We start from the raw sequence: 25,999 nt of genomic DNA on the forward strand, positions 1-25,999 counted from the left end.
GAACTTAACAAACGTAAATATTATCAAGATCAAATGTCTCAGAGCTAACCATTTGGTATCCCTCATATATAGATAGATAGATGATAGACAGACAGATAGATGATGGCAATGAGACATCTTCAAAGTGGCATGTATTTGGAATATTTATGATAGTAACACTTTGCTCCATCCATCCATTCTTGCTTGGTCTTCCTGAAAATTAATAGCAAACAATTTTGAGATAACACACAAGATACAAGTAAAGTCTGAGATAACAGAATATAAAAGACATTAGGTGATATCTAATGAATACCAACCCCTTCTTTAGGAGAGGTTACATTTAAGTCCTTTCAAGGAGCTAGATACTTAATCTCTTATTCATGACTAGCTTGAGCTAGGGGTTGCAGTATGCATAGTCATCACACCCCAGCACACCATCTCAGCAGATAGACTAAACCCAGTTGAGGGTAACTGACAGGCCTCAAACTTATCAGTGACTTACAAGAATGTCAACCTCAAGCATGTGAAGACTTTCCCCAGTGGAACAGGTGGATGAGAAAAATTTGTTCCAATGGCTGTGAAGGTGACTAAAGCAGGCATCGTAGAGCACTTAGAGCTTAGTCAGGCATCTACTGTATTCTGAACCATGTCTTGACTTTTGTCCTGCCACTGGTCTTTGATTGCTCAGGAAGAGAGAGTGAGGCTGATGACTTTGCATGACTCTATACACAAAGAAAGTTATTAATAAGAAAAATTCTCTATACAATCTAAAGTATTTATTGCAGCAATTTATAAAAAGCAAACATTTGGAAACAAAATAGATGCCCATCAATTGGGAAATGGCTCAATAAATTGGGATATACGGATGTAATGGAATGTTACTATGCTATATGATACAGAGTGAAGTAAGCAGAGTCAAGAAAATATTATATGCAATAACTATAACAATGTAAATTGAAAGAGCAACCACATAGCAAACAATTAAAGGTGAGTATAGCAAAATGATAAGAATCAAGCATGCCCCAAATGAAGAGATGAGAAGAGACCTACAATATAATACTTTGTGGATATGTAAGAGCCACATCTTCTTACACATTTTACATTTTTTAGCCTTTTCATTATATTGGTCAATTCTGTAAAAGTTTTTCCTCTGTAGAAAACAAATACTTTTGTTTTTCAGGATGGTCCTCTGGGAAGGAGAGGAAAGAAGAAACTGGGGATAACCACGATAATGGAAGAAATAATGGAAGAAATAAAACACACTATTTCTTTTGTTGTTTGCTTGTTTGTTTTTGGCAGGGCAATGAGGGTTAAGTGACTTGCCCAGAGTCACACAGCTAGTAAGTGTCAAGTGTCTGAGGCTGGAATTGAACTCAGGTCCTCCTGAATCCAGGGCCGGTGCTTTATCCACTGTGCCACCTAGCTACTCAACATGCTATTTGTTAAAGAAAATGTATTGGAACACATGAGCAAGAATCACACAGAAAGGAGAGCCGTGTGTATTCTAATCTGTGCCAGTGAAGAGAACATCCATGTCAATATGATGATTCCAGGACTAAAGTGGTTCAAATGCATAATTGAAATGTTCATTTTTCTATAAGCAAATACTATTTTGCAAAAAATTCTCCTCTTTGGTAGAGATTGGTCATTTGATATTCTATGCCTATGCAAGGGCTGGAAATGTTAAGAGCTTAGGATAGGAGAGATCCTGGTTTTCGGGCTTCTAGCTTTGAGAGTTGAGATAGAGTCAAGTTTTTGTTTTTCCTAGAGGTGTCTCTGAATGGACAAAAAGACTCTGAGAAGAAGCCAGCATGTATAAAGGCTTCTATATTTATCATATCCTACTCTCCATCTTAACAAAGTAGAGATGTCAGGGTCTTACTTGGGGACAAATTGGGTCCCTCTCTTGGTTAATAGTTCACTCCCAGTGGGACAGCTCATTCATTTTGTATATTGTCGGATATATCATTGTCTGTATAATGTCTCTGACTTCTATTTATGATTCTGCTTAATGGATAAATGAGTTGATTTGCCTTGCTATATGTAGTCTGTGTAATTGGCATTTGGTGGGACACACATGGTACATTTGAAAACACTCTAATTTCCTCAACACCCTCTTTATTATCTTTATTAATGGTTATAGCTCTCCTTTGAATCCTTAAAATATAGCAGCATAAAATTCTAATCATAAAAGGGTCTTAATGAAACTTACTGCCATCTATCAATCAAAAATCATTTAATGAATGCCTACAGTGTTTCTAACACTCTAGTAAGTGCTCTGGGGGTTACAATAGAGTATATACAACTTGGTCTCTGTTTACAGAATTTATAGTCAAGTTATGGAGATAAGATCAATACATATGAAAAAAGAAAATAATTAGGTGTTAAATCATGTGTGTTACAAATAATAAGTGTAAGAAGAGTCTTAGGAAAATAGCTTTCATTGTTTGTTTGAGTACCTGGAGGAGTTTTATAAACAAGATAGAATTTGAGCCTGGTCTTAAAAAGAATAAAAAGGATTTGCCCAAGTGAAAAAGAAAAGCAGGTATCTGAATATGGGGTAGGGCCTGAAGGAACCAGCATGAGGAGAGATACATATATAATAATAACAATGACAAGGATAGAAAACAGTAAGGAGGTTTGCTTAATTAGAGAAGTTTCATGCTATAATTATACTTTTTTTCCCCAGGGTAATGAGGGTTAAGTGACTTGCCCAGGGCCACACAGCTAGTAAGTGTCAAGTGTCTGAGACTGCATTTGAACTCAGGTCCTCCTGAATTCAGAGCCAGTGCTCTATCCACTGTGCCACCGAGCTGCCCCTATAATTATACATTTTCAACACTATATGGGTACGTGTATAATTTTTTCTATAGGATGGCTGAATATAATAAGAAACCATTAAGACACATCTAAATATTGTCTGGATGAGCAAAGAACTTTTGATTTTAGGGGAAGAAATGGTTCACTTACTTAAGAGTATGTATGTAAATCATGTTATTGAATAAAGTGTTTATGATTCTCTCTTGTTGGCACAAAGAAGTCAACCTCACTATTAAGGAATTTGTAAACTGTGGTTGGACTCACAGCAAAATCATATTTTGCTGTTTACTGGATATGATAATGGAATTCAGTTTGGCATATGTAGTAATAAAGTGAAGCTAAAAAATCTTTAATACAAATAAAGTAGATCATATACATTATAAAATAAAACTTCAATCAGGAACCATCTTTCTTATCCTCTTTTCCTTACATCACCAAAATTACTACTACTTCTGCCAAGAAAACTTATATGAGTAAAAGGATATATATTATAGTTGAGAGATTTGTCTAAGAACTCTCCTATTTGACAAGAAACTACTTACACAAAACATTAATTTCTTGCTGGTCTTAAATATTTGACATTGCATTAGCCATGACCACAACCTTAGAAAAAGCAACCTCATTTAACATCACCTGAAATGTCTATGGTCTCTTCACCGAGCCATCAGTTAAAAAAAAGAAAATAATCATAGTAACTAAGAAAAGTTTATTTTATCTGAATGTTAAGTCCTTGTCTCTTTTTAAGAAATTTTCAAGCATCCCCTGCATAATTACTTTTCAACCTATGCCTTATTTCTACTTTATAACTATTCTATTTTATATAATTACATAGTATTTTAAGGAAATGATATAGGTATATAATCATGCATTTAACAAACTTTGTATTGTCTCTTCCCATACAATATAAAATATAATAAAAATACTTTTGTTCATATTTTTAATCTTTTAAAATCATTTCATCTTTCTAGACTCAAAATCTGTACTTGATACAAATAATACTTTTTGTCACATATTTTATAAAATAGTTAATAAACCACTTATTTTAAACTTTTAAACTGCTATTAGAACCTCAATTAAAGTGAAAGCTAGAAGGCAGCTAGGTGGCACAGGGGATAAAGCACAGGCCCTGGATTCAGGAGGCCCTGAGTTCAAATTTGGCCTCAGATACTTGAGACTTACTAGCTGTGTGACCTTGAACAAATCACTTAACCCCTCATTGCCTTGCCCCACCCCCCCAAAAGTGAAAGCTATTTTGTAACAAATATTTATAGGGTGCCTATTATTGGTCTGTCATGTACCAAGCTAAGTGTGATAGGAAATTGTAAAAAAAAAAAAAAGAAATTATATAAAAGCATACAAATGTTAGTTTTCAAATCATTTTCTTGTCAATCAAAAAATGTTTTCTTAATGACATCTCTCACATTAAAATGTAAGCTCTATGATAGCAAGGGATATCTTTTCTGCCTTTCTTTAAATACTGCACAGTGCTTAGCATAGTGAGTGGAACATTGTAGATGCTTAATCAATGCTCGTTCATTTTATTTATGAGCCTGTATGTTTTACATGTCCACAGAAAATGGAAGGTTAGGGAGAAACATGACAGTACAGCAGCTTCCTGGGAAATGATATGTGGGTTTCATTGGATTACACAATACCCATGAATTGTGTTTGATATTATTGAAATCTCAGACTATATTTAAGAAAAGCATAGTGTCTAGGACTAAAGAGATGATAATTATGCTATGACCTGCCTTCATCAGACTGCAATTAGAGTATTGTAGTACCCCAGCTAAAGTGATCATATTTTAATAAGGACAATGATAAGATGTTTTCCATATAGAAATGGTGGGAGGAGGAGGAGCAAGGAGGAATGGGAGAGTAGTTCATGATTTAATTGCTGTATCTTTGCTGACCATCCCCTCTATCCTATTGCTAAAAATATCTTCATTTTTTTAAACAACTGAATGACCTCTAAATCTGTACCTCTCCCCTTCCCCCCAATATTGTACCTAAACTATGAGAAGACTGCTTAAATCAGACCCTGTCCACAACTCAGTGGCTGGTAGTTTTTTTGTTTGTTTGTTTGTTTTGTTTTTTAGTGAGGCAATTGGGGTTAAGTGACTTGCCCAGTGTCACACGGCTAGTAAGTGTTAAGTGTCTGAGGCTGGATTTGAACTCAGGTACTCCTGACTCCAGGGCCAGTGCTCTATCCACTGCACCACCTAGCTGCCCTTGGCTGGTAGTTTGTACAAAAGTGCATCATGGTTCACAGCATGTTTGAAGTGGGGGAAGGAAAGTAAAAATAATGAAGATGGCATGATCAAATGTCCACATAAGACAAAGTGACACCCTAGGTCAAGGTCCTTTCCAATGATGTATGAAGAGTATTTTCAAAGCTGACCAGGCAAGATAGGACTATGGTTGCCAGGATTCTAGATGGTTGCCAAAATAGGAGACGAGGTGGAAAAGTAAATTTTAAGAAAATTCAGGGTCTAGATCATACAGTCGAATTCTAAGTAATACTAAGACAGGTTTGGTTCCAAAGGTTTGTCATGCTGGGGTGGGAGTGGGGATAAGCTCCCACTCTATAAAATGCTCTAATGGCATTTGTCTCAAATAGCCTCTTACAACCAAAGCCCAACTCCTGGCCTTCTCGTGGCGGAACTGTTTCCATTAATAGGAGAAGGGGCGAAGGCGAGTCACTGGTGCCTTAAAGCCAGTCGCTTCGGGCAGGTGGGGCCTGTTAGCCTTGGCAGGCAACCCACCTAGGGAAAGGAAACCCTGATTTTAAACCTGCGCTGCCTTGTGGCTATACCCGTATATGGGAAAGGCTTCAGGAATTAACCCCGAGGAAAAAACCTCCGAGGAGTCGGAGTCCCTTAAGCACTTGGATGTTGGACATCACATCCCTTGGGCAACTCTTGCAGCAGCACTGGTGCCAAACTGTATTGGCTCTGCCTCTCCTTTGGATCCACCCTGGAGAAGACACTCTAGCCATTCCTCATGGGGTAGATACAACACAGAATGCGGCAGTTACTGGTTATAAGTCACTCAGGAGCTGCGGCTCCCCTATAGGACTGCACAGCCACACTGTGGCCTGTGGCTCTTCAAGGTGCTGATCCATGGTCATCTGCGACTGGTGAAAGCCTACTACTAAGGCAGGGGTGAACCCAGGTGATTTGAAATATTATTTGGAATAAGGCACAGATATTCACTTCCCCAGAAGCCCTCTTAAGAGTGTTCCACAAATACTGAGAAAAAATCTCAGGCCATCCTTCCTCTGTGATAATTTAGATAACTTCTTCTCAGAAGTGGCAGGATAGGGTAATTGGTTGGTATTTTTTAAATGTCCCTTGCTTTTAAACATGATGGTGGAGGGGGAGATTAAAGGTACAGTTATATAACTATGGTTAATATGTATTTACCTGATAGAAAAGAGATCCCTTAGCTTACTTTGTTATTATTCTGAATTAATGAGGTGAGGAAAAATCCTTATCTAATACCTGAAATAAAAAAGGGGAGGGAGTACCATCTACAGAGGCCTCTAAATGGGTACAAATTTGGCATTATCCATTCAACATTAGTCCCAGGGATGAGTATATCCTTAATTATGGACTAAGAAAAACTGAGGAAATTATGATAAAGAGCAAGTCATGGCATTAAAGAAATGGTACTTGGGTAGGCTGCATGTGAAAGGGTAATGGCAACTTAGTAAACTTACTACAATGACTTTGAACTATGCTGAATTGTGGTAGAGATGTTATATCTATGATATAGTCTTGATGTTCCTTATTCAGTTCCTGATTATTGTCCTCCTTGCAGAAGGAGACCCACTGTGAATTAAAATGCTTTAGCATCACCCACAACATGAACCAGATAATGAAGATTTTGGACTAAGTTCTTCTGAAGTGGAAAGGTGAGCTTAGAATTTATTGCCTTTATTTTCTCCTAAATTTGGTTCCTCCCTCAGGGAACATTAATATTTAATTTTGCTGTCTTTATACTAGGCTCTTTAAGTCTCCAACATTAGACCTGTCCAGTAATACCATTAATGTCATTTAAGTAGTGGAAAAGGATGCTTTTCCAGGAGACTCTTAGAACCTTGGCCCTAAGGGCTAGGTTAAGAGGATCACTCTATATTAACTTCCTTCTTCCAACCTCCCACATTAATTCTTACCCTAAAATGCTAGAAACCTCTCTTCTAGACTTAATTTTGTCCAGCATTCTGAGGCTCAAACAGTATTACAGTTGATACAGATTTCTGTGGGCCTCATGTCATACTGATAGGGCTTTCTCATCTTCTAAAGGCATAACAGATTGCCCATGTAGAGTCAAGAACCTTTAGACTTGGTTAGTATTCCAAGGTTGATTGTGCCATCATCATATGCTCTGGAGACTATACAAATTTCCATTTGGAGATGATGGGAGTCACATCTTCATGTACTAAATTTGTTTTCTTGTTGAACATTGTCTCATAGCTCAGTAAAACTCCTTTTGTGAATTGTTGAATGATTAAAAAAAATGTCAAATTTTGTCCTTGAAATGGAAGTACCAGGAAATGCAAACATGCTCTGTTTCTCTGTCATACCCTCAAAGCATCTTACAATTTGGAAACAGAGGTATCAAAAGGTATATTGACTTGAATACAGATACAAATCTTGTAAGAGGCAGAGGAAGGTAATCATAAATAACATAAAGTAAATTATAAGAACCTGATGACACATTAATCAATTAATTTAATAAAAATACCATATAGGAAAAAATCAGATTTTAATGATTCTGATTATATATTTTATTAAAGTATTTATTGAACACTTACTATGAATCAATATCAATTAACAGTCAACAAATTCATGTGTAAGCAGCATTGTTTTATATATATATTATATATATGGATTTTAGGGAAAACCATAATAACTTTTCTGCCCAAAAGTATCTTTAAATTCTAAAAGACAGAACAAAATAGGAAACTACTTGCTTTCATTAGCAAAGTTAAACTGTTCAACACTAACTTTATGGGTAAAAATAAATTCAGACCTGTAAGAGTATGTCTAGTTGACCTCTCTTAAGGTCAACATCATTGATATTTATAACATCTTTGGAGTGAGTACTGGATTGTTCTTGCCATGCATTGAATTGCATTCTCAGAGGCTGAAAAGAGTTAAAATATTTCCTTGTGCATAAGTCACTAGCTGTGAGTGAAGGAAAAGAGAGCTCAATTTGTTGTTTAATCATGCATTTAGACTTACTAAATACACCCATTTCCAGGCATAATTAATTCTCATGTATTTTAGACACTGTTCTACGCAAAAGCTTTCTTTGCCTTTTCCTAAAAATACACTTGCTAATGGACAGATTAGATCTTTTAAATCATTTTGAAAAGTCTTTTACTCATCTAATGTAATTGAAGAATGACGTGGGAGGAAATGTTTTCCAAATAATTAAAGGTTTTTTGTTTGCTGTTAAATTAATCTTATAGGATAATAGTATAAATCTTATTAGCCATATTACATTTTAGAATTAAGAAATGAATTCAACCTCTTCATGCATTAAGTTAGCTACTCAGCGTTTCAACATTGGCAAATGAAGTCTGTCTTTAACACTAATAATAATATCAATAATTGACAGTTATAGAGCACTTTAAGTTATGTACAACATTTTATATGTATTATCTCATTAGCTCCCTAATTGTTTGTTTTCTGTTTAAATGAAAGGTAAATATATACATATTCAGTGCTGGTATTTAAATACCAGTGCATACAAAAGCAATTATGAATTAATGGCATTTTATTATTTTGTTTTGCAATAGAACTGTGATTTTCTTAGTAGAGATAGAGAAGTATAGGTAATAAAATTCCCTTTATCAAAGACCAGTGGCAACTATTCTGTAATTTATATCTCTTAGAATTACCTCTCATGATTTTGTCTTATTGACTTTCATGTGGGTTATGTCTCTCCAAAATCACATAAACTTTTATAACTTTATTTTTATAATTAAGCAAAGCATCTTAATACAGAATTTTATTAAGTATTGTTCACTTAGATATTTATGCCATGATAAATGGTATTCTAGACTTTGTTGAGGATATCATGAAATGGAGAACTCACTCTTTCAGAGGCAGCCTACTCTATCTGAATAATTCTAAGTACTGGGAAGTTTTTACTTCTCTCCAGAAATACTCCACTCTGACACTTGTACCCAATGGTTCTATATTCAAATTAGATGCAGGAAAAAATAAATCATATCTTTTCCATATGAAATAAATGCCCAACTCCACCCACTCTGCCTTAAATCTTCTCTTCTTTGGGTATAATATCTCTGTTTTTTCAGTGAGTATTCATATATTTATTTTAGGCAAGTTCATAAATATTTGGGTAATTCTTTTACTTTGGGGGACAAGTTCAAACTTGCTGATATTTTCTAAATTATGGTGTTTTGAGTCAGTTATGATATTCATATAAAATCTCATTGAGACATCCCCAAGACAAAAAAATTTCAAGACAGTTTAATATAGATTACACATGTGTATATATATACATGTGTATGTGCACATACATACATGCATACATAATTATCTGCTCCACTACCTTAATTGGCTGAGTACAAATACAATAAAGAGCTGCCTAGGTAATATAGAGCCTATTGGTCTTACTTTTCCAATTTTTTTTTTTAATCAAAACCAGCCCAAGGTAACAAAAAATGGCATGTCATCGCTTTTCCTCCAAATTTCTTGAGGATGCAGATCTGGTAAATATTGTGTGTAATATATAATTACAGGGGAAAGACATATCTTGAAAAGAACCAAATATGAATTTTTGGTCAATCTTTATGACATTTTTCCATTGAATGAAAGTTACATGATACTAATATAAATTTTCTAACTTTGAAGGGTCTCTGGTCTCATCAATGAAAATATTTCTACATAGTAGAACATGGGCAACTAATTCACATCTTTGTATCTTGTGGAACTCTTTTCTATGTTCTCTCAAAAATTTTCCATGAGAGGTCCACTTAAACTAGCAGGACCTTTTCCAGCAAGGTCATGAAATCTTTTGAGTAACAGCAAGGCACTATTAACTTGTATTATACATACATGATCAGATCACTCCTTTTCTGAGCATGAATGTCTCTTATAGCATCATATTCTTTACATCATTTCTAATGTATAATTGGTCATGATAAATAATAATATTTGTAACATAGAAAGCATTAATATTTAAGCTGAAGTCTTTTCACACCCATTACATGCCTCTCTATTACTATTTGGAGGATCTGCAACTTTAATTCTTTGATGTGACAATTCATGACCTATAAAGAACAAAACCACTAGAAGAATTTTGCTGCTTAAAAATATATGTCATGTGTCAAGAAGAGATTTTCAAATTTCATATCAATCAATCATTCAGCTATCAATTATTATGCACCATCTGCTAAAAGCACACTGGGGATATATTTTTTTAACATAGCTTAGAATGTACAAAAACCCCCAACAAACTTTAAACCTACTTTTGGGGGTAAAAGGGCAGATAGAGTAGATTTCATCAAGTTGGGTGTAGGGAACTCTAAGTGTGCAAACTCCCTCTATAGATGAAGATCAGCAACTCTTCATAAATTATCATTATAGAGAATTACTGAGACACTTAAAAGTTAGATGACTCACCCATGATCAGAGTTGAGGTGTTTCAGAGGCTAGATTTAAAACCAGGTTGTTACTCCAAGGCTCATTCTCTATTATGCCATGCAGACTTGTTTTAATTTAATGAGCTACAATAATTTGTGTTTTTTCCAGTTTATATCCAAGTCTGCTAACTCCTTTAAAAAGAAGACCTCATATGTTCCTCATTGCCCTCTGTAACAGAATGTATTTGTAGCTGCCAAATTTTATCCAAGGTGAGTAATGCAAAGACTTCAGTAACTTTCACGATCAATACCAATCACCTTGACTGAATCAATGAGGCAGTGAGTGATTCATGCCCATCATTAAAATGGCCAAAGTGATGCAACTGATTTATTCATTTAATGTATTGGCACAGTTGGAGTGTTTCTACCTTGTTGAACATCCTGTAATGGTCAAATGCTTCAGTTCTTTAGCTGCTGCCCTGTTCAACTTCCCATTAATATTTTCATGAGATGGTCAAAAAGCTTATAGAATGGTTGTTAATAGAACTATGGTTCAAATGAAATCAAGAAATAGTTGCTGGGGAAAAAAAGAAATAGTTGCTGGGTACCTTCAAGACATTTTACTGGAGGGTTCATGATGTTGGTATAGCACATAGTCCCTTCTCACAATTTATTAGGGAGAAAATTAATGAAAATCAGTGAATAATAAATTATTGTAAGAACACAAAAAATAAAAGTACAAGAGATATTACAAGGTATCATATGCTTTATAATGCCAAGATTGTAGTAAAGACAATAAAAATCCACGAGTTTGAAGGATGAGGGAATGAATCATTCTTCCCTGAACCGATTCAGAGAATTTTCACAGAGGTAGAGGAGTTTAATTTGGGCCTGCAAGGATGGGATAGATTTAACAGTCAGAGATAAAAATAAGAATACTAAAGATAGAATAGCTTAAACAGAGACATGGAAGCAGGATTCACTTGAATCAGTATGAACTTGACTAAAGTGGACACTTCAAATACAGACTTAGTAAGAGTTAGAGTAGAAAAGGTAAATTATGTCAGACTATGAGAGACCTTGATGCCAATCTGATACCAATAAGAAGAATACTATCATTTAGGTGATAGAGTGGAGAGTTCTCTGGGCTTAATGTGAGGAAGACCTGAGTTCAAATACTGTATCATACACTTACTAGATGTATGAATTTGGGTATGTCACAACCTATTTCAGCCTTAGTTTTATAAACAATAAAATGAAGTGAAACTCAGGCTTTCCCCATGTCTGAATCTATAATTGTCTAGTATTTTGTGATTTATAAAACATATTTATTTTTATGTACAGAAAGATAGGGTGCCCCCAAATTTTCATGTTATGCTTTGAAAGCTATAAATTGCACTGAAACTTTTGAAATATATACATATCTACATAATATCTCATTTTGGTTCTCAAAACAGCTTTTTAAAAGATGAAAAGCATTACCCCCACTGTAGAGATACATGTAAGTTGTAAATTAAGGCTTGAATAAATTAAGTAAATTGCTCAGATTCACACTTCTACATGTCAAACCTAAGTCTTCTGCCTCCTAGTGTTAGTTCCACTACTACAAATAAGAATTTAGAAACTGATGTTAAATGACATAGGAAGCCATCAATAGTGATGAAAAGGCTTTTGCCTGCTGAGCCGGGCTCGGCGGCAGGGCATGAGAGTCTAGAGCCGGGGCAGGAGGAGAAGAAGAAGGAGGAGGAGGAGGGAGCCGGGAGCCGGGGAATCGATCAGTGCTGCTGGGTCTAGACCAGACGAACCCAGGCCCCATGGCGGTCTGAGCCTCCTTTGAGAACAACTGCGAGATCGGCTGCTTCGCCAAGCTCACCAACACCTATTGCTTGGTGGCCATCGGCGGCTCAGAGAACTTCTACAGTGTGTTTGAGGGCGAGCTTTCAGAGACCATTCCAGTGGTACACGCTTCCATCGCCGGCTGCAGGATCATTGGGCGCATGTGTGTGGGAAACCGACATGGCCTTCTGGTGCCCAGCAATACTACAGACCAGGAGCTGCAGCACATCCGCAACAGTCTCCCAGACTCAGTACAGATCGGTCAGGTGGAGGAACGACTCTCAGCACTGGGCAATGTTACCACCTGTAATGACTATGTAGCTCTTGTTCACCCCGACCTGGACAGGGAGACAGAAGAAATTCTAGCTGATGTACTCAAGGTTGAAGTCTTCAGACAGACAGTGGCTGACCAGGTGCTGGTAGGAAGCTACTGTGTTTTCAGCAATCAGGGAGGGCTAGCGCACCCAAAGACTTCCACTGAGGATCAAGATGAATTGTCCTCTCTTCTCCAGGTTCCACTGGTGGCTGGTACTGTGAACCGGGGAAGTGAGGTGATTGCAGCTGGGATAGTGGTCAACGACTGGTGCGCCTTCTGTGGGCTGGACACAACTAGCACAGAGCTGTCAGTGGTAGAGAGCATCTTCAAGCTTAATGAAGCCCAACCCAGCACCATTGCCACCAGCATGAGGGATTCCCTCATCCACAATTGAACCTGAGTGATTGATTACCTATTGCGCCTGCTGCTTGGCCTCTTGAATAAGCTCCAATATGGATGGTGTAAGGCCCTGCAGAGAGAGTCTTAGCATCTGTGATTTGGGGCCTGGACCATGGCTGGTGGGAGTACATCAAAGCTTCCAAGACTGATCTCCTATAACTTCATTTTTACTGTTTGGGGGGGAAGGGGGGAAAAGGGCCTTAAATGAGTTCACCTTGGCTCTTTGACCTTCACTGTACTTCTATCATTAAAAGGCACACGAGCCCCTTGTCTATACTCATCCTGGCTGCCTAACATTTTTTAAAGGGATTCTTGCCCTGGGGAAGAAGGGTAGTTCCTAGGAAAGACTCTTTCTTCTTGACCCTGCTTTCAAGGGACTTGGAGACTTTACAGATACTCAGTAACTGATGCAAACAAGAGATCCAGGAAGTGCTTGGAGAAATTTGATGAAAAAAAGTTTTCACCTGTTAGTCTCAAGAAAGTATTTGGATTGGGCCTTAATGGAAGAAACATTAGCAGATGGAGAGAACTTGGAGAGCCCACTCCAGACAGTGGCTTGAGCTAAGTCCAGGATAAGAACTTAGGGTAATAGTGTAGACCAATCAGTCAATAATCTTTTTTTTTTATTAAGCACCTGTTATGTTCCAGGCACTGTTAAGCACTGGACATATATACAGGGAAAGATAAAAAAAAATAGTGATGAAAAGAGGAAGTAATACTATCAATATGGTATTTCAGTAAGATTGATCTGGTAGTAGTGAATAAAATGGACTTGAAGGGTGAGAGACTACAGGCCATTAAAATGTCCCAGGAACTAAATGGTAACGGTTTGAAAAAAATATCATTAGTAGGAATGGAAGGATAGAATGTATGAAAGATATAGTTCACATTTTCTTTTTCTTTCTTTTTTTTTTTTTTAGACTTCAAAGAGAGATTTCAACTGACTTTATTTTAACATGCAAGAAGGTCCCTGTCTGTCCAGGCCAGAACACACAGCACTAAGCCTGGTAAGGCCAAAGGAAAGATCAAGTGATCATGATTGACTCAATGGAAAATTGCATCTGCAGGAGGAATGCAGGGAAGAAGAGCTTATGGTCCAGAGGGGCGCAGGCAGGTGCGGAGGCCATCTCCTTCACTCCATCTTGTAGCTCTCCAGGTGGGCTAAGACCCAGCCACCACGCAGGAGGCACAGGAAGCAGGCCATAATGGCGGGTCTTGTCCACCAGGCTCAGCTCCTCCTGGGGCAGCCGAACATGTAGGAGGCAGGGGGCGGGGTGCGTCAGGCCGCTCAGCAGTCTCGGAGCCAGCGCGGACATGGCAACGTCGGGGACAAGGCTGGGACTGGACGCAGGCGGCAGCGGCGGAGGAGCGAGGGGGATCAGAGGCAAGGTCACCCCTATAGTTCATATTTTCAAGGAAAACTAAGCAATATATGGAGACTCATCAGGAATGAAGGAGTCAAACATGACTAAGTTTGAACACTGGTTGATTAGGAGAATGGTATTAACATTAAGAGAAATGGGTAAACATATTTTGGTTTTGACATACTGAGCCTGTGGTAATGGCAGAATATCTAAAGGAAAATGTCTAGCAAGTAGGTGGAGATGTAGAACTAGTTCTCAAGAAGAGATAAAATGTCTGCAGATAGGGATTTTAGAGTCTTTTTTTTTTTTTAGAATTACCTATTTATGCTGAGGCAAATAAGACCTCCTGAGAAACTGAACCCTGGGCAATATATGTAGATATTTATGTATGTGTATGTATACTGCTCTTCTATCTCTAATCAGTGTGTCTCCTTCACTGAATCACCTCCCTATTTCTTTTGATAATTCCTCTTGCTCTTTCTATCCATTTTATATACATTTATAATGAATAAAAAAGAATATATATTATGTATATATGTGTGTATACATATATGTATCTAAGCTACATGTATACATGTAGCTTGGTTCTTCTGAGCTGCAATGGACTATGTCTTCTTGGTGTCCATACTCAACCTGACATCAATATTGTGGGGCTTTAGAAGTGAAAGGACACCAAGCTGCCTAGGTAGGGTAAATCAGAGCCAGAGTTTCTGTGTAAATTAGCACTGGGACTGGGATCATGAAGAGGCACTGTACTTCCTATCAGTGAAATAAAAAGACTGAGCCTTTATTTTATTTTATTTTAATTTATTATTTTATTTATTTTTAGTGAGGCAATTGGGGTTAAGTGACTTGCCCAGGGTCACACGGCTAGTAAGTGTCAAGTGTCTGAGGCCGGATTTGAACTCAGGTACTCCTGACTCCAGGGCTGGTGCTCTATCCACTGCGCCACCTAGCTGCCCCTATTTTATTTTTTAAAGAAATTATTGCTGATCCTCCAGGACACCATTTCTAGGTAGTTGCTTGGGGAGCAGCCTGATTGCAGGAGCTTAAGGAGAAAATGCTTAAGGAAGTCATGAAAGCCCTGGGTGGTTCTCATTGTTTGGCAATGAATGGAAGAGTTGACTATGTTAGCTATCAAGCACAACAGGGTCAAGTCTATATTTTCTCAAAATAGGAAAAGACCTGTGTATGTTTGAGAACATAGGGAAGTAATTCTGCATAGAAGAATTATTGAATATATCAGAAAATATATAGAACAAATGAGTGGCAGAGGGTAAAGTTAAGGGGTTGAAGTTATCTAGGATTCTTATTAATAGCACTTCGACTTTAGTGGAGGAACAGTCAAAAGGAATCAAGATTTCAAATAGACATCAATTAGAAAAGATCACATGGATGCAGTTTGTAGTGAAGGGAAAAAGCTTCTATTTGAGTGGTTATAGAGAGGGAAAGATGCTAAATAAGGACAACTGGTCATAAAGGGAAGAACACATAACTGTTTAGTCAGAGCTATTTACAATTTCTAGTAATGCTTTTCAATTGTAAGTATCTATAGTTTCATTTAGACCTAGATTATGTGTCTACAAATTTCACTGAGTGGCATAATATATTCAGTTAATAATTAACAGCTAGAATATATGTTTTATAAAGTATCTGGAGAATGCAATGAGGGGAAAAATCAATTTGCTTGTTCAATCATTTTGAGTCGTAAATAATGCAAACCACTTTAGTTAACAGGTTTTTTTTTTCTACCTTCATTGCTAATGATTTTAATGCAAATACCCAGATTTAATTTAAAATTATATAACCAATTAATTGCATGTAATTGCATTTTCAGAGTACTGTTACTTCCCTGAATAAGCAGTAAGTTTTCTTTATGGTCCTTCATAGTCCTCATGAGTCTTTTTTTTTTTCCTTTGAAGGCACATTTCACAATCTTCTAACCTCTGAGTTCAAAATATTCAAGTGGATGTATGATTTAAAAAATTATTTTCTTCACTATTAGGTATCTCTAACACACACAAAGTAAAGCATATGGTTTTTACACATCAACAAGTTGAAGGATGGTTTTAATTCCCAAAGCATACACTTTTACCAGTCATATACTGCAAGTTTCAGAATCCATATCTTGTTCTGATAAAGAGGAACTAGGTGACTATGTCTAGAAGAGAGGAGAGGAGCAAGGATAGCATCATGAAAATCAGGTCCCTTTTGCAGTATATGTTCTTGGGGCAAAGTTTACAAAGTTGGTTTTAGCAGCTGGTCCTCACTAGATGGGATGAGGAACTCAAGTCTGAGAGGACTTGTGGCAATCCCCCACTTTAAACAACTAAGGGAAGATCTGAGAGGGTATACTGCCCCACAAGCCCATTTCTGTTTTGTAACAAGTACTTTCACAGTATTTTCATTTCTATTTAAGTTGGTTCTTTATCCTGATTGTTTCATAAACTATCCATAATTAATCATGAATACTTTGTACAGAGTTTTTGCATGTTTATTTCTGTGCTGAGAAAGGAGTGAAGTTCAGAATGAAAAAAAAAAAAAACAAAAACAAAAAAACAAAAAATGTTTTCTAGGGACTAACCCCTTTCCTGGTAGTCAGTATTTGTTTCTTGATTCGAAGGCTCTAGACATATAAATCAGAGAGGATATTATGGCAATGATTTTGTTAGCAATGGTTATTAGTAACTCTTTAAAATAGCAAAGAAAAAGGCCATATCTGGATTTTAAATGTTTTGTCCTGAGATTAGAGAACAAGTCAAGTTTGGCTGTTCAGACTTCAGATACCTCAAGCAAAGTTCCACCATCTGAGTGAGATGGGCATAGTCCAAGTGTGTGTAGGCCAAATGGAAGGTCATGTCTCAGGGTCACCTAGTAAGAAGAGATAGCTGCGGTCTGGAAGGGATCAATTCCATCTTTTCTTGTCAGGAAAAGGGAGTTTAAAAAAATTTTAAAAGGGAGTACCCGGACCACTCTGCCCCAAAGCAACAGCTGCTTGTGAAATCGTTTGAACACAGGGCCAGAATCATGATAGATCTAACAGTAATAAGCTAAGACCTATCTTCTTTCCATGTTTTCTAAGGAGGTATAAAATATGATTCTAGGGGATTTGGGTGTGAATTGCCAGAGGAAAAAAGGTTGAAAAATTCAAACATATTATTCACACTCAGCCCAATCCAACTCAATGTAACATGAAAGGAAAACAATAAGATAAGCATAGGATTCTGAATGGTATAATGAGAAGGATGTAAGTGGGAAGAGACTCCTTCCACAGCAAAGGATTCATGTGGTGCCCATTATGGACAAGGTCCTGGGAAAATAGTAAAGAACAAAATAGTATATATTTGTAAGGAGCTTAATTCTAATGGGGACGACATTATGTACATCTGAGAATCTTCTCATACTTTGTTAAAAAAATTGAGGCCTTTTACTGCGAGTTCCCTCTCATACTTACCCCACATATACAATCTGTTGCCATGTCTCGTAATTTCTACCTTTGCAAAGTTTCCAACATCTCTTGTATATGTCCCCATTTCTTCTCCAACACACATTCCACTCTAGTTTAACCCTTCTTCATAGATGTCAGAAATAAAAATACTGGTCTTTCCTTTTTGGTGAATATATGAAGGTTTTATTACATTCTTGCAAGAATGGGCACACACCATAAAGAATAGTGGCATGCTTTGCCACAGCAAACTACTCTTTTTAATCCCCAATCCTATCACAAAGGTCTCTCCCCTCTTCGCTTCACTGGTTGAGGACTAAGAGTCCTTTCCCCACTCCTGCTCATCCTCAAATAAGTAATCAAAATGATCTTCCTAAAGTATATATGTAACCATATTATTTCCTTATTTAGTAATTTTTAACAGTGCCCTGTTACTTCTAGGATCAATATAAAGTCCTTTACTTGGCTGTTGAGAACCTTCACAACCTAGCCCCCTTCTATCTTTTCAGTCTTTTTTGTACATTACTCCCCTGGTTCTGTGTTACTTTCCTTGCTGTTGCTTAAACATAGCATTACATTGCATTTGACCTTACTCTACTACATACCTAGAAGGCTCTCTGTCTTTGCCTGTATATTTTTTTTTTTCTGGCTCTCTCCAAGATTTAACTTAAATCCTATCTTTTGCAAAGGCCCTTTTTCCCAATACACATACACAATCACACACACACACACACACACACACACACACACACACTATCTTCCCACTGATATCTCCCTTTTGCCCTGCATTTAAATGAAATGTACATAAACCTTTGCATATCATTTGCCATTGTTTTCTTACAATAAAAAACCTATTTAGAATAAAGGTTAAAAAAAAGATATGATCCTTAGTTGATAAAATTCACTTACCTGTGGAATGTCTTTCTGACCTAGAGATGCCATTCTCATTGTCCTGGCAGTTAATATGCATAAGCTAATTAAGCAAGCAAGTACAAACTAGCTTTAACCTTTGGCACCCTTGGACTAACTAGACTACTAGCCTTGAAGTTCTCTTCTATATCTACTTTTAGGCACCTGGCTTTTAGTTGTAAAGCCCCTTCCTGCAATCCTCCTTTCTTACCCAGACTCCCTCCCTGTTAGCCTTGAGGCCCCTTCCTGCCAATCCTCCTTTCTTATGTCTTGTTTTCCACGATAACAACATTTTTCTGGGGAGAGACTTCATTTCATTTCTCTCAGTATTCTCACACCTGTATTATTGAAACTACAGACACTTATTAAAAGTTTCTTAACTGAATGAAAGATAGGACAAAGGGTGATGGATTCAAAAAAGGGAGTCACTGGAGAGTTGAAATAGCTAACTACTAGGTCTAGATTTCAAAATAAGAAAATGAAGTCAGAACTAGAGTAACAGACTGAGAAAGTACTTAGGGGTAGAAGAACTGGTGGTCTTGATGAGGGCAAAGGATAGATTTAAGAGAGGTTGAGACTTGGGGAGCAGTGAAATGATAGGACCTTATGGCCACAGAGAGGCATGTCAGAGTTTCTAATTAAGGAAGTGAAACACTTCCTTCCAGTATGACAACAGGTGGAAGATAAAAAAAAGTAACATATAATCTGAATTCAATAGTTCCTAAAAGTGCTGGCTTCAGACATTATTGATAACTGGTCAATGTTTAACCATGTAACTTTTTAACCAGTTTACAAGTGTTTAATCCTAGAAGGTAGTAATATGTCATGTGTTGGGCATTTTGTGTGCATATGTGTGTGTTGGTTTTGATTCTGTTCATTCTATTGTGAGCTCTGATTCTCAATATCTCTGGTCTTTAACCCTGTCTCTTGTTTTTGTTTGTTTGTTTGTTTATTTGTTTTTCTCAAATCTCCTTCACAGTTCAGGCCCATTTCTCCTCAGTGTGCGAAACTGTTTCCCTGGTCCATGCCACTAATGCTATTTCATTTCTTCCTTCCTACTTTTATACCATAATTGTTATACCATTTTCATTGTATTCTTTTCATCTTTTCCTATCCTATTTCTTACTTTTTATTCTGGCCACAATGTACATTGGCTTTTATCGCTTTTTCTTTCTGCTTTTTTATGGGAAGGACAAGAAAACTTCCTTTTATAATCCATTTTAACACTAATTGGTTTTTCTTAAATATTATATTGCATCTGCCAATTTGTCTCTTCAAAAGTTGTACCCTATGTCTCAGTCTTCTAGTTCCTTTTAATACTAAGCTCAAATGCTACTTTCTGGTTGAGACCCTTCGTGATTCCCTCAGTTGGTTTGTGCTATGCCATCCTTGAAATTATATTGATTTCACTTTATATATTTTGAGTTTATATAACATGTAAAAATGCTATTTCCCCTCCCACATAGGGAAATGAACCAGTCACTGAATGCCTAGTAAGTCATGACTTAGCTGCTATACTTATACATCATGAACTTCCTATCATTCATGAAACAGTAGAATAACAAACCCGATACTTCAAATACAGACCTTGAAATAATTTGGAGAAATGAAAGTAATAAATTATATTTGATCTGGGTCATGATACAGAACAAACTTGCACACAAATCCTTGGGCATAATATTGATCCATAAAAACTTAGGAACAATATTTGAAAGTAGATATCGTTCCACCAAATATTTGTATTTTGTGATCAACCAAGATATATAAAGAAATGGTAGAAACTATGTGAGAGACACAGAACTCATCAAAATAATAAGGAAACATGTTGTCTTGTATGCTGTTAACAGTTGTCCTGAGAATGCTTTCAGTAAGCCAACAAAATAACTTAAAAAGTTATTTCATCCATCTGTTCAATAGTCTATATGCTTAACACATGACCATTTCAATATCAATTTCAAAACCTACCAAAACATGACAATATGAAAATATTAAACAAGAGTTTACATTTCTATAGATTTTTCAGGTTTTCTTAGTTCTCTATTCACTGTAACACAGGGAAGAAAAATTTCACTTTGACAACACCTTGGATCATGATGGTTAGGCAGCATGATGCAGTGTAAAAGGAAGAATCTGAACTAGATAACCCTCGAAGTTCTTTTTAGCTCTAAACATTTGATCAAATGATACTAAGGAACTATATTTAATAGCTATGAAAGAATCAGAAATATATGGAAAAATGATTAAAATTCTATAAAAACACATTTAAAAATAATGTGTTCATTACTGTTATTAAAATTGTTGTAGTTTTAATAATTTTAGAGAGAAGTCAAAAATGGAGGAAATATAGGATATTTGAAAAAGTTGAGAAAGTGAGGGTAGAGAACTAATAAAGAATGATAGTCTTGATAAATGATAACAGGGAAAAAATAGTAGTGCCTATGACAAGGCAATGGAACAGAAAGACACTGCCAGTCAAAATAAAATGGAGCATGAAGAGAGATTAAGAGGCAATTGCAAGGAAACTCATCAAATATATGGTATCTAAAAACTTGAGCGTGAGGGAGAATGAAGCCAAAGGAAATTTAAAACTCAGAAATAAATATGAAAGAGTCACTGGAGGGTGGGGGGTGGGGGACGCAGCTAGAGCTAGGTGGTGCAGTGGATAAAGCACCGGCCTTGGAGTCAGGAGGACCTGAGTTCAAATCCGGCCTCAGACACTTGACACTTACTAGCATTGTGACCCTGGGCAAGTCATTTAACCCTCCCCATCCAAAAAAAAAAAAAAAAGAGTCATTGGACAGCTTCAAGTTAGCAATATACATTAGAGATGACCAAATCTCATTAAGATATTTAGATACTCTTTTTCCTTCCTTCTGTTGTGGTTGCTGTTAAGGCCACAACCAGGGCCATCCACTACTCCATGGCCATGGACCTCACCAAGGTCCACAAAGTTACCAAGAACATTTCGAAGCCACGACACTGCTATGGGCGCCTGACCAAACACACTATGTTTGTGAGAGATATGATCTGGGAGGTATATGGGTTTGCCCCTTCTGAGACATGGCCCATGGAATTGTTCAAGGTCTCCAAGGATAAGCGAGCCCTAAAGTTCATCAATGAAAGGGTGGAAACTCACACCTGAGCTGAGAGGAAGAGAGAGGTGCTCAGCAATGTCCCGGCTGCCATGAGTAAGGAAGGCTGCTGCCAAGAAGGACTAAATTGGACCCTGCCTGCCTTTACCCACTTAACCATTAAGATTTGCCAAAAAGGAAAAAAAAAAGATATTTAGATACTTCCCTGAAAATGGAGATCATTTAAGATTACAGAGAACATAAAATTTACAAATTCCAGCATATCTCTTTTTTTTATCTCTTGCTCACTCGCTCTCATGCACACACACACACACACACACACACACACACACACACTCACACACACTTGAACTCAGATAGAGTAATGCAACCTTTGAATTTCAGAACAAAATGTTTTAATATTTCCGTGAATTTCTGAAACTCACAGACATGTTTTGTTCAGTTAATTTCTGTACTTGTATAATTTTCCATGTACAATTTTGGGCATTAGAATTTTTTTGTAAGGCAGAAGTTTTTGAAAGCTCAAATTTCTTTGGCTTTTTTTTATTCATATCAATAAACTATTTTGAAATGATGTCCATCATAAAAAAGATTCACTGAAAGGAGCAAAAGACATGTGTAATGAACATTAGAGTTGTGGTTGATATAATTTATTGAAAATTGCTTTATAACAAAGAACCATGTAAAATCACAGTGTTAAATTTTAACATGATTTGACATAAGTCTAATACAGAAAAGTAGTGAAACTGACAGCTAAGTAAGTCCTCAAGCAAATCCTGACACTAATCTTTGTCTGCTCCTCCCCCCTTTACCTTTCAGCTATGTAGTAGATAAAGGAGATTTAAAAGGAAAAGAAAAAAAGTTTTAAATCATTTATATACAATCTATAAAACCTTAAAGATTACTAGTACCATTTATTTCCAAAGGAAAAGCTTTCTTAAAGCAGAGAATTTGTATGTGAGATATCTATGTAAATGTCTATGAGCTTACATGTATATACACATATGTATGCACACATACATGCATATATGTATATGTACGCTATGTGTACATGCACACATATATACATATTTGCTGACTAGTGAAGATAACTATGGAAGAAAACCTTTAGAGACAATAAAATAAATAAAAGGAGGTTATGAAGACATTCATTAAACCAAGAGGATCAAGAAAGTTTTCTAATGACAATTCAGATGTGATTTGGGAAAAAGGATGTTGAAATATTTTTTTTACCAAAGATAACTCACCAGTAGTTTCAATTCTAAATAGAAATCTAATTATTTCATTTCAAATCTACTCTGTTAAAATTTGATTGCACAAGTAGAAATTCAGTATGCAAAGGCCATTTAGTAGTAATGCATTATTATTTTAAAACTCTTCCACCAAACTACACTGCAAATCCTTCTCTTACCTTGTTCAGAAACAATGATGAAGACTGAAACGGAATCATACTGAGTCACAGAGGATAAGAATTCAAGATGCAGTACTTAGCTTCTGTATAACAACATTAAAAGATCCACAGTGCCTTAAATAGATATCATTACCATTCATCACCTCAATCATACATACATACATATATACATACTGGTGCATGTGTGCACACACACACTCAAAAGAAACCCAACAATTCCCTTTACAAAATCATTATCTAATTTAGCAAATTATTTCAAATGGAACTAGGCTATGATAAATGATACAGTTATGTAACATGGACAATATCACCCCAAGTAAATAGTGTTAATAAGAGAGAGTTGGGGGCAGCTAGGTGGCGCAGTGGATAGAGCACCGGCCCTGGAATCAGGAGTACCTGAGTTCAAATCCGGCCTCAGACACTTAACACTTACTAGCTGTGTGACCCTAGGCAAGTCACTTAACCCCAATTGCCACACTAAAAAGAGAGAGAGAGAGAGAGAGAGAGAGAGAGAGAGAGAGAGAGAGAGAGAGAGAGAGAGCGAGCGCACATTGGACTTGGCTACCTCTCTGAAAAAAAACCTCACTATTGAATTTTTTCATTCTCTACCCAGGACATTTGTTTTTGTAAGCTATGAATTGTGCCATCTCTTCCTTGTGGCCCTAAGGGAATACAATTATTCTATTCCCTTTTGCTTTACATCTTGTTTCTCATCTAGATGATATCAGACCATTGATCAATAATCAAATAAATAATAATTGAGGACAGAGTTTGATATTCATCTTTCTTTATAATTATCATCTAACATGCCAGACACTATTGTAAATGCTTTACGTTGATCTTCTCATTTGATCCTCACAACTATCCTAAAGGTAAGTGCTATAATTATTTCCATTTTACAGATAAGGATATTGAGGAAAGCTGAAGATAAGTGACTTATCTAGCACTTAGCACAGTGACTGGTACATAAGAGGTCCTGCGTGCTTTTTTTTTTTACCTGAATTAAGTACTATTGAATACTTTTAGGTAATTTGCTATTTTGTGTACCTTAAACTTATCCTTTAAGTACTATAGGGATAGGAAAAAACCTTCACATTAATTTTTTTTTCATTTGCTTCCCAGAGTATTTAAAATTTGTTCCCTTAAGATAACAAAACTGTAGCGATAATTTAATGTGACAGTAAACATTCACTTAATAAACTCCAGAAGCAGAAAGGAGAAATTCTCTAGGTCAATTCTTTCAGTTAACACACCAAAAACTGAAGCTCAGAAAGGTTGACTATCACTAAGCGAGTTAGTTGCAGATCGAGAACTAGCATTTAGTGTCCTGTCTACCACTTTTCTTATAAAACTATTGTAGACTGACTTTACTAAATAACTGCAAAGTGTTTTTTTATATGTTGATTGAAAAAAGCCCAGGAAGATTAAATGGTATTAGTGATAAAAAGTCACGAATGGCCAAATATACATTTAAAAGTTTTGTCCAAAGGTAGATGGAAAAGTACAATAAGTTGTTCAAGTTTGCTTTGGAATTTATATGATTGCAACTCATAGTTGTGTATTCTCAATATTGTTTTGTGAATGCTAATGGTGCTTTTTCACCATCACGAGAGGAATGAAAATATTCATAATACTAATATTCCTGAAATGAGAGAAGAGAAACTTGCTTTTGAAAAATCTTATTCAGTGTGGTCTTCCAATAGATGGATTCTCCAACATTTCAAATTTTATAATTACAATATTATTATCCCCCTTTCCTTTAGTTTTAGAGGAAACAATCTGAGTAAAGAAAATGTATTCAAACTCATACCTAAACCAGGATAACCTCTATAAGATAATTGAGAAGTTGCTATCTAGCCTTTACATGAAGATTTTAGTGAGGACACTTATTACCTCCAGAATCAGTGTATTCCGTATGTATGTATTTATGTATGTATGTATGCATGAATTAGTCTATTTTCTTAATGAGGGAAGAGTGAAGGGTTTTTTTAGGAAGGCTTTTTTATTCCTTCCAAAATCCCCAAATAATTCTAACTCTGCAGCTTCTACCATTAATCTTAATTTTGTCCTCTGAGGTCAAACAAGACAAGTTACTAGACTTTTCAGACTGGCTGCCCTTCAATACTTGAAAACAGCTATCATGGCCTTCTTAAATCCTATCTTTTCTGGAGTAGAAAATCTAGTTCCTTCAACTGAATTTCATGAATCACAATTTCAAAGCCCTTCTCTATCCTGGTGATTCTCCTTTGTACATTCTTAGGAGAGGATAACTTTTATTTTGCAACTCTTATATACCAGGCACTGTCCTAAGCACTGAAGATACAAATAAAAGCCCCAGACCTCAACAACCTTACAGTCTATTGGGGAAAGATAATACAAATGAGAAGCTGAAGTGTGTGTGTGGGGGGGGGGGGAGAGGGCGGTGCAGGGAGTACCAGATGGTACCTAGCCCAGGTGAAGTCAAATCAAGAAGAGCAGCTGGTTGGAAAATGAATGTATGGCTAGTATTTTGAGCCCTCTACAAAGGGAGACTATGAATGGAGTTTTTTGTTCCATCCTCCAATCAGAGCTACAGAAGTACCTGAGGGTAATGATGAGGTGTGTGCACCAAATCCAAAGCAAATTCCACAATGATGAGCTTATGGAAGGGAAGGGAACGAGATGTTGATGACGGTCATTGAGTCAAAACCAATTGGAGTACCTGGTGACCTTATAAGTGGGATTTTAAAAAAACGTGGTACCTAGAACTAAATACAATATTGCAGATGTGGTCTGACCAGCAAAGGGTGCAACAGGATTATCAACTC

The 25,999-nt window shown here is 36.6% G+C and overlaps 2 protein-coding genes across 3 annotated transcripts in view; one reads left to right on the top strand and one right to left on the bottom strand.

Moving 5' to 3' along the window:
- Window positions 1-25,999, bottom strand: part of CDH12 (cadherin 12) — a 1,430,569-nt gene that overhangs the window by 938,906 nt on the left and 465,664 nt on the right. The gene's annotated exons all lie outside the window — the stretch shown is intronic.
- On the top strand, window positions 12,235-12,966 carry LOC122749326 (eukaryotic translation initiation factor 6-like). The gene is given in 1 exon segment (XM_043995648.1): window positions 12,235-12,966. A coding segment is annotated over 1 exon segment (732 nt).

The sequence above is a fragment of the Dromiciops gliroides genome, chromosome 1, assembly GCF_019393635.1.
Source record: "Dromiciops gliroides isolate mDroGli1 chromosome 1, mDroGli1.pri, whole genome shotgun sequence".
Classification (NCBI taxonomy): domain Eukaryota; kingdom Metazoa; phylum Chordata; class Mammalia; order Microbiotheria; family Microbiotheriidae; genus Dromiciops; species Dromiciops gliroides.